Source organism: Octodon degus, unplaced genomic scaffold (assembly GCF_000260255.1).
Source record: "Octodon degus isolate 3935 unplaced genomic scaffold, OctDeg1.0 scaffold00017, whole genome shotgun sequence".
In the NCBI taxonomy this organism is placed as follows: Eukaryota; Metazoa; Chordata; class Mammalia; order Rodentia; family Octodontidae; genus Octodon; species Octodon degus.
This window is the reverse complement of record NW_004524593.1, coordinates 2248966-2258335: the sequence shown is the minus strand read 5'-3', so window position 1 is coordinate 2258335 and position 9370 is coordinate 2248966. Positions and strand designations below refer to the sequence as shown.

General features: G+C 47.0%; 1 protein-coding gene across 2 annotated transcripts in view; it reads right to left on the bottom strand.

The window, feature by feature from the left end:
- The window catches only part of Tnr (tenascin R), an 82097-nt gene extending 74388 nt beyond the window's left edge, over positions 1 to 7709 (bottom strand). The window contains exons 1-2 of one of the 2 annotated variants that reach the window (XM_004626781.1): positions 7148 to 7709; positions 4186 to 4662 (exon numbers count right to left, since the gene is read on the bottom strand). In XM_004626781.1, the coding sequence (XP_004626838.1) occupies positions 4186 to 4662; positions 7148 to 7643 (973 nt within the window). In that variant the 5' untranslated portion in view covers positions 7644 to 7709. Of the gene's footprint in view, positions 1 to 4185; positions 4663 to 7147 lie in introns of those variants that run through there. The other variant, XM_023710343.1, reaches the window with a different exon arrangement.
- Between the last annotated feature and the right edge of the window lie 1661 nt (positions 7710 to 9370).

Genomic DNA, 9370 nt, shown 5'->3' with positions numbered 1-9370 from the left:
AAAGAAAAGAAAAGAAAAGAAAAGAAAAGAAAAGAAAAGAAAAGAAAAGAAAAGAAAAGAAAAGAAAAGAAAAGAAAAGAAAAAAGAAAAGACAGGGAGTTGGGCTGCTGAAGAACTGATTCTCAAACTTAGGTGCTCTTGTTTTTAGTTCTGGCCCCTCTGATTTCTAGAGTAGGTTATAGATTCCACCTGGTGGCTTCCTTCATCTGTAGCACTCCCTCCGCATCTACACGTTAGCTGTCACTCAGACGACCTTATAAGATGTGATCTTCAGACTGGTGCTCACCCTAGAGGTGAGAAAATCAAAACATGTTTTTCTAGTACCTGCTTCTTGTGATCGAACACACTGGCTCTGAGCAGCTTTTGCAGGATTACTCCCTCAGTGACACCAATGGCCACTTCAAGTCATCAACAACTCTTAGGGCATGTGGGATGAGTCTGTGTGTTCCTTTTTGTTTTTTTGGTTTTTCCCCAAAATAAAGTTAATAATGACCAAAGAGGGTAAACCAAGCAGAACACTTTAGAATTTTAAAGCAAAAACAAAGTGCAAAAGTTTTTATCTTGTCAACTTCATGGAGACCTGATTCTGATGGCAAGTACTTCCTTAACATCTGACCCAGAAAGGAACACTGGTGTCATCGATGGAGGAAGCACTTTGGGGAGGTGGCTTAAAAGAGGCACCCATCACCAGTTGCCTTGTAAGTTAGCAGTAGCTGCACACGTTGGGTGTTCGTAGTCTCAATCAAACAAAATGGTACTTAACTACAAAAGCAAATTATAGAAGAGATTTATGCCTTAACTATTGTCTATGGTGGTGCAAAGAATTTAGTCCTACTTCTTTGGAGTTCCAACTTGGACCTCAGGGAAGAGCAGGCTGCTGAAAAAGGGCCTGTGGCTTGAAGAATCGTGGTTCCCTCTCTATGAAGTAGCTATGCCACTTACTTTTCAGATTTTATATCACTTTTACACTTATGGGGTGAGGGCAGTTGGAGTTAGTTCCATGATATGTGTTTCTCCAAAGAGCAAGCGGCTTCAGGTGTCAAAGCTTGGGCTGGCTGCCATTCTGAGAGAGGCAGAGACTATGATGCTGAATCTCTGCAGGGCTGATTTGAGTAGAGGGAAGAGCTTTCTGGATTGTTTCATTCTCTGCCCTGGTGTTTCCTTCATTCTTCTTACTCACAGGCAGTGCAGTCAGCTCACTGGACACCTGCCATCTCACCTACACCACGAGGAATGGATGCATACAAGTGTTCTGCCTGCTCCTTCATCACCTCAGCTCTAACACCTCATTTTTTACCATTTGATAGGGCTCAGCTTTCATTTCAAAAGGTTACTTCTTTTTGTATGTGGCTTTAACATTTTTATTCCTCAATCCTGTTTTATTTAGCATCTCAGAGAGGATTAAAAACAGCAAGGAATTGGTAGGAGACCAGCGTTCTCATTCTTACTCTACCATTAATGAGCTGTCTGGCCCCGGGAAAATCTTTCTGTTTCTCTGGATTGCTGCTTTTTGTACCTGAAAAATGAGAAGCTTCCCAGGGCTGTTTGAAGTGCATGTTCATGATTGTTTTTGTTCTATTATCTTCACGTGAAAAGAGGATGGAGGCAGAAAGTTTGAGATCTTGTCCCATGACACACTGTGAACCAGGATCAAGCCTAGGAGTCAAATGCAGTGGCCTTGCTGTCACTCTTATGTGCATTGAATTCTTAGGGATCTAGGGAGCTTCAGAACGAAATCTACACAATGGACGACTACTTTCTATGCCCTCCCCTAAGAGAAAATGATGACCTAGGAGAAAGTCTGCTCTGTGCTCTTCATGTTTCCTCTGTCCCGACACTTTTCTCCTCTATACTCATGGAAACAATGGGAGTAGCAATGATGTCATGTGTGCACCTGTTCAGAAATGTCAAACAGTGGGCAAATCAGGCCGTCTCCTTCAGCCTTTTCACAAAGAGCAAGCAAAGGAGCACTTTAGCTAATGACCTAGATACCTCTCAGGAAGAGACCTGTGGCATTTGGTTTTAAAGGCATTAAGAGCAATTCCTCCTGAGAAGAGAGGTGGCTCCAGGGTTGCTATAGAAACAGAAGGAGATTATGCAATTGTCCTTGCTCACATGGCCTGGGAACCTAGAAAGTAATTTACCAGGGCCTACAGAAATCTTCCTGAAACAGCACAGATAAGGTGTTGGAGGTCGCAGTTTGGACTCCACCTGATTGTAGCTGTGCCAACAGCTGCTCGGTCTTTCCTGTTGGCACCAGGGTTTGTCTCTACTTTAGGATGGGCTCTAGCATAGATCAAGATTTTGTTTGCAAATGGACCTGTCTCTGGAGAAAAGCAAGTCAAGCACATGACAGGTATGTGCACCCTCACAAATGCTGACTGTGAAGAGGCATGTGCACTACAGCATGGTACCAACACAGCGATGGCCCACGAGGACCCTTAGCATTTCCCAGATGGGTCTCGTCCACCCTGGGAACGAGGTTGTGCTTCTGCCTACAGTAACTGCTGGTGACACTGAGTTCAGAAACAGTGAGGCTTAACCTCTGCTTGGATTTTGCTTTTGGAACAATTGCTACAAGGACTGCAGTTTTGGAAAGATATTCCTATTGAGGGAACAGAACCGAGAGGCTAGAGGAAATAATCTAAATATAGAAAATATTGTACAAAAAGTGAAAAAAATTCCCAAGGAGTGGATTATGGTTTAGTTGCCACTTCATAACTATGATTGGTCTTAGTAGGAATTGCTAATACCTCTGAAGGACAGGTGGTTGGTGACACTGGCTTCCCAGGATGTCAGCCCTAGAAAATTCCTAGAAGTGTTCAGGTAGAAGGTATTAAAATACCTTTGTTTGTTGTTACTTCTTATCTTAGAATTTCCCAGTGGATGTTCGGAGCTTTAAATAGAAGCATCAGTTACTTAATCTGTACTGTTCAAAGCACTAAAGCAACAGTCACTGAAGAAACAGTGAAATAGTGAACCTGATACAGAAGGTCATCAGCCCTGTTGTGATGCTGGCGTCCTTCTCTCTGCTGGAGTTAGACCGTCACCCTAGCGCACCTCCTTCCTGTGGACCACATATGGGCTTGGTACCTATTTGTGCCTAGTCACATGGAACCAAGCCAGTCATGCCCCTTGAATATTCTCTGCTAGTTAGAATGCTAGTGACTGCTTTTAGTGTTTTGTTCCTCTTCACATTTAATTTCTTGCCTACACACACTTTTCTCCATATGAATACCAGATCATTTTGTGAATTAATAGTATTTTGAAATCTGTAAACTCCAAGATATTCAGGGAGCATCACAGCCTAACCATCACCTCTTGGGGGGCATTCTAAAGAAGATGTCCTTGGGCTGCTAAGCAGGTGAGGGAGATGTCTTGCGTAGCAGTCACTCTTTGGAATGTGTGTGGGCCTGAGAGCAGCCTTGCTGAGGTGGTCTCGTGACTTCCCTCTCTGGCTGCTATGGCTTGCGTGGGTCTTCAGTGTGTTCCTCATGGATTCAGAGATGAAATTTAATGCCCATGATGAATTATTGAGATAGTGGAAACTAAATCTGGCTCTGGTGTTTAGAGATGGGGGTGTTTGGGAAGTGACTAGGATTATATAAGGCCATCAGAGTAGAGTCCCCACCATTGAATTCTGGTGACTTTATATGAAGCAAAGAGATCAGGTGAGGTACACATGTGCTCCTGCTGTTTTGCATGGGATGCCCCGCATGACCTTGGTATTCTGCCAGCAGAAAGCCGCCACTAGATATAGCCCCTGAACACTTGGACTTGCGGAACTGTGAGCCAAGACAAAGAACCTTTCTTCCTCCTTTTTAATGTATTTGGTTGTTGCAGGGTCTCACTATACAGCTCAGTCTTGTGGTAATCCTTCTGCTTTTAGCCTCCCCAGCACTGGGATTACAGGGCCCGGACTCTGGCTGGCTCAGAGGGGGCGGGGCTGGTGCAGCATGTGGTGCCGGGGATAGAACTGTGGTCCCTACACTTGCTTGTGCTTACCTAAGCAGAAGCTTTAGTCCACTGAGCTGTCTCACCAGCCCAAGAACCTTTTTTTTATAACTTAGTGTGTGGTTTTGTGCTTTGGCAAAAGAAATAATGGGTAATAACCACTTTCACCCTTCAAGGACAGTGGTGCATTGTCATCATTGTTACCAGTGCCCACAGTGTTCCCCTTCCTACCTGTTGAGCAGTCAGGGCCCTGGTAGCCCTCTTCACAGACACAGATCCCCTCCTGGCATGGTCCTCGCCCACTGCAGGCATTCAGGCACCGCTGCTGTCCGCAGTCCTCACCAATGTAGCCTTCCTGGCATAAACAGGTGCCATTGATACATCTCCCCTTCCCTGAGCAGTCCCCGGGGCACCTCAGCTCCCCACAGTCCTCGCCCGTGTAGGGCTCTTCACAGACACACTCCCCATCCACGCAGAGCCCCCGGGAGCTGCAGTCCGTCGGGCACCGGAGCTCAGAGCAGTCGGCCCCACTGTATTCGCTGTCGCAGATGCACTGACCGTCCACACACACGCCCCGGCTGGAGCAACCCAGCGGGCAGTAGGGCTCTGAACAGTTCTTGCCAAACCAGCCTTCGTTGCAGATGCAGCCACAGGACTCGAGGCTGAAGTTGCCGTGGCCGCTGCAGTGAGGGATATAGTCCAGTTGTCCTGGAATGGTCAAGGGGAAGGTCAGCGGGCAGCAGGGGCCTCTCCTATAAGTGGTGCCAGGGAGGCAGGGGCAGGGATCACTACGCATTCTCTGATCAGATTTGAGTTGCTGATAGTGACACACAACATAGTCTGGTATGTGTAAGCTGACTTAGTGTGGTTGTCTAGAACAGTGCTGGGGGCCAAGATGAAGAAGAGGTGGTCCTTGGTCTCAAGGTGTCTTAGGCTGGGTTTCTTAGAAGTGGACCTTAGGTGAGGATGCATGAAAAGGGGACTTACTGGAAAACGTTTGCAGGAACAATTGGTAGAGAGGAGGTGAAAATGGAGAAGGAAAGGCATCCAATTCAGGCCGCCTTATTGAACAAAATTCCAGGGAGAGGAGCTTGAGCTCAATCCTGTGGGTGCTCTAGGCACAGTGAAATTCACATGTCATCATGGGTTGAAGGCTATCTCAGGTGTGTCAGTCCCAAGTCACCCATTCTTTACTTGGGCAGGCCATGGGGTTCAAACAGACTGAGGAGAGGACTCTTACCACGATGCCAGCTCTGGGGACTGAAGGTGACAGGGGCGGTGGGGAGTGAGCCCTGAGTCCACTATGCAGAGGGAGGCCGGCCATCTGGGTTATACGGCCCCATTCTTCTGCCTCCCCTCCTGCTGTCACTGACTGCCCATTCACCAACACAGTGCCAGGGTTACTCCATAAGCTTCCTGAACCCTTGGGCTCCATTAGCTACTGTCTGCTGGGATTCCTTCCAGAGTCCATGTATACTCCTGTCTAACTCCTTGTTGTGGTACAGCCACAGCAATTAAGAGAACCTGCTTGGTGTCTTTTTCTGCCCTTGGCCTTGAGGATATGATATCCAGTAAGCCCACCTTGCACCTCACACAGCCCTAGTGCCCTAAAAATATACTTCACTGCTGTGGCTTAACATAGCTCTTCCTTCTGGATACTTTCCAATCTGCCAGGCATCCTAGTGGGATGCAGGTTAAAAGTCCTTTTATGGGTTTCACCATGGAGCTAGCCAAGGGGACACATGTCTCTATTCCCAGCACTCTAGAAACCCGAAGCAACAAGATCACAATTTCAAGCCTAGTATTGGCAACTTAGTTAATAATTTTGCAAGACTCTATCTCAGTTTAAAAATAAAAAAGCCACTCTGCCCTCTTGAGCAGCAGAGACCATGCCCATGCAAAGCTTTGATTTTTCTTCATTCTCTAGTTCTGTTGGAAAGATGACCTGACCTGCCCATCCTCACTATCAAACTGGAGACTGAACAACTGCACTTCCTCTTCTCATCTTAGACTGTAGACTTCTATGGTTTTGGTTATCAGGAGGAGAAGACGTGAGGAACCGCAGGGAAACATTTACTTCCTCAAAGACTGACCACCATCTTGCTGTGACTCAGGAGAGTCTGCATGCTACTGTTGGGAGCTGTGGGCCACAAAGGCTGTTAAAACTTCCCCTTGCTTTTACCCTGAGGAAAGCTGAGATACTGGATCCTACAGGCGTGAAGGCTTGCATGCAAAAGCATATGGCTAATGCCCCTTCTTATCAAAGACAGCTCTGCCTCAGATAAGAAAAGCTGGGGCTCTGCTGATAGCTGTGGTTGTTTTTATGATGCATAGAGAAACCAGGCTCTCATCTGACTTGGTGCTTTTATAATTAACAAGCCCTTGTTGTTCTATTCTGTCACTGTGGACAGAGAAGGTAAAAGCTATGCAGCTTTCTTTGGGCCAAGCATGATTGTAGCAGAGCTAAGATTTGAACTCAGGGAAACAAGCTCTGGAGACTTGATTGCATTTCATGAGGTACAGATAAGAACTCATGAGTTTTACTAATTAGGGGATTGGCAAGGCTAGAAGAAAGTTCCTTCTCAGCTTTTTGGGAGTGAGACTGGCTCTATGAGCGTGTGTGCAAGCGTAAGTGTGTGGTGTGCAGTGTCTCCACATGTGCATGTATGTGCTTGTGGAGAAGGCAGAGGATAAAACTTCCATCTTGCTGGAAAAGACAAGAGCTGATCCTCTGAGACTTTGATGATTATCATTTACTCAGATGGGAGAAGGCTTCGACTGAGTGAACCGAGCACCTGTATTCCCTGGTCCCTTGGGCTAACATGAACAGACATCAATCCAACAGCCTGTGAAAGCCAGAGATGAATGAAGACAGACATCAAATTCCCTGCTAGCCAGGCAAGTCGCTGTGCTGAGCTGATGTACCATTACCTGACTCATCCCACCCAAATCAGGTTAATGTATTTCAAACTGGCTAAGAAGTGCAGGGTATCTCTGAGATGAATCCCTGGGGAAGGCCTGCTGGTAGATCTTATAGACACATTAACCAAGAGCTATGAGTGCGGACACTTTCTTCCTTGGGCTGTGAAAAAAGAGGCTGGGTGCTGCCCTGGTTCCCTCATTCATTCCCATACCCACACCCTGCCCTCTTCTGCCCCACCTGGGACCCCGTTGCCGAGCCTCCAGACTCTACCTGTGGCAGCGCTTTCCTGGCAGCAGTTAGTGCACTGGTCCCGCAGCACGGACACCTCCCTCTCCAGCATCTCGATCCGGCTCAGCAGCTCACGTAGCATGTGGCCTGAGCCAGCACAAGGGCAGGCCTTTTTGGGGAGGTTGATCTTGTGGGTGAAGGTGACCTGGCTCTCCTGGTCTGAGGTCTGGCCTGTGTACTCTGCTAGACCGCCGTCTTCTGCACTCACCTCCTGCTCAGCCGAGGCCTCCAGCCCCGAGGAGCAGAGGCTGTCCAAGGGCACATTGATGTTATACACATGGTTGAAGACCATGGGCTTCTCTTTACTGGATGTGTTGTAGTTGCCAACACCTCCTTCCTCCTCCACTGTCTGTCTCTGGACCCTTTCTGTGGTCACCTCCAGCTGACACTCTGAGGGCTTGAGCATGGCACCCAACAAGATCAAGTTGACACCAAGGAGCATGTTCTTCAGGACCACTGTGTCCCCGTCTGTGCCCATCCTCTCCTGTCTGCTTGGGCTCAGGAACAGCTTGCAGTGTGCAGCATGGAGTGCAAGAAGCCTGCAAAGAAATGAATGGACCAGACAAAGCCTGAGACCTGCGCCTTAGCACCTTGGCTCTCCTCCATCCTACAGAGGTCCTCAAGGCCATGCTGGGAAGGGACAGTAACTATCAGACTCAGAAGGCTCAGGACTTTGCTCCCTGAAGGACTGGCTCCCCAGCAATGGAGGAGGATGCTGCATAAAAGAGAAGCGCATGAAGGCAGAAGGCACACAGTTCCTAGGTGACAACTGAGATGAAGAGACAGTGGAACCTGAGGTATCCTCTCATGTCTCCCCAAATATTTATTATGAGGGAGCTCACCAGCCACTTCCAAATAACTTACTCATTACGTCTGTTAATTTTATCTATTCAATGTGGGCTGACTTTAGAACAACCAACAGGGCACCTAATACAGTTCCAGGTAATTGTGATTGTTAATTATCCTTGGGTACATTTGTGATTATCTGGGTCTCTGTGAGCTGAACTTTCTTTTAATCTTCTCGTTAGTACAGTTCCAGGGCTCTGTGATCACAGGGTGCCTATCTTCTTGGGTCTTGTTTAAATTGCTAAAATAATAAATTAGCTCATCTGTTGGTTACCTAGTCACTAAGAACCAGAGAGCACAATAAATTCACAGTAATAAAAATCAGTTTAACAAAAATTATACTTCCTTTTTATTCCCTACATAAAATAGAAAAGAGACTTCCCTACTTGGTCTTTGAGGCAATTTTAGAGCTACAAGGAAATGAAGAATCAAAGGAACAGGTAGGAGTGACTACTAATCTACAAAGAAGGTGACAGACATCAGCTGATAGTAGATTGTGCCGTGCACCGCACATGCAACCTTGCTTGGCACTCTGCAATCTGATAGTGGTGTGTTACCATTATACTCATCTTCCAGTGAGCATTTTCTGTGTAGAGAGGCGAGGATTTGAATGCAGGCCTGACCAGGCCCCACACCTGTGATTCAGTGACCGCACACAGTGCCTGTCTTATAAATGCTGTCCAGTCTTTCATCACTGTTGGAAATTGTGTACATTTTAGACCCTTCTCAGGAACAGTAAGATCAGAAACTTTGGGGCGTTAGTTAAATATTCCTTCTTCCATGAAGAATTCTTCTCTCATCGCTCCCTTCCTGGCCCCTTGTCTGTTCTCCCAAGTGTAGGGTGAATTTGTCCCCTAAACTCCTGCAAGCACCCTTCTTCCAGGAATTCCATGCTATGCCACTGGCTTCCTTGGCCTGCTTTTCTGCACCTGGAGTGCTAGGTCCATTTCAGCCGACAGTGTCTTTTCTGCGGCATGTGGCTGTGTGTCTGGGGCAGTGACAGGGCTCAATACACAGATGAATGAGTGAATAGAGGGGCAAGCACATGAAAGGATGAATAAGCAGATGAATTAAGGGGTAAATGCTCAGTGAATGAAAGGTTGAATCATTCTCCAAGTCGTTTAATCCCTCTCCATTATCCCAAGTTATTCACCGTTCTCTTCCCTTTCAGATCTGGGCAATGTCTGAGGGTTCACTGTATTATGAGTAGGCTGTCTCAGTGACTAGCATGAAAACATATTTGTTACTCAGCCCATACGTGATACACTGGACTGTAGTCCTGTCCTTATTTCCCATTGAGAGGAAGCAGAGCTGACTAGAGCTGGTGAGATTGTAGGCTCCTGAGTCAGACTGTTCAAG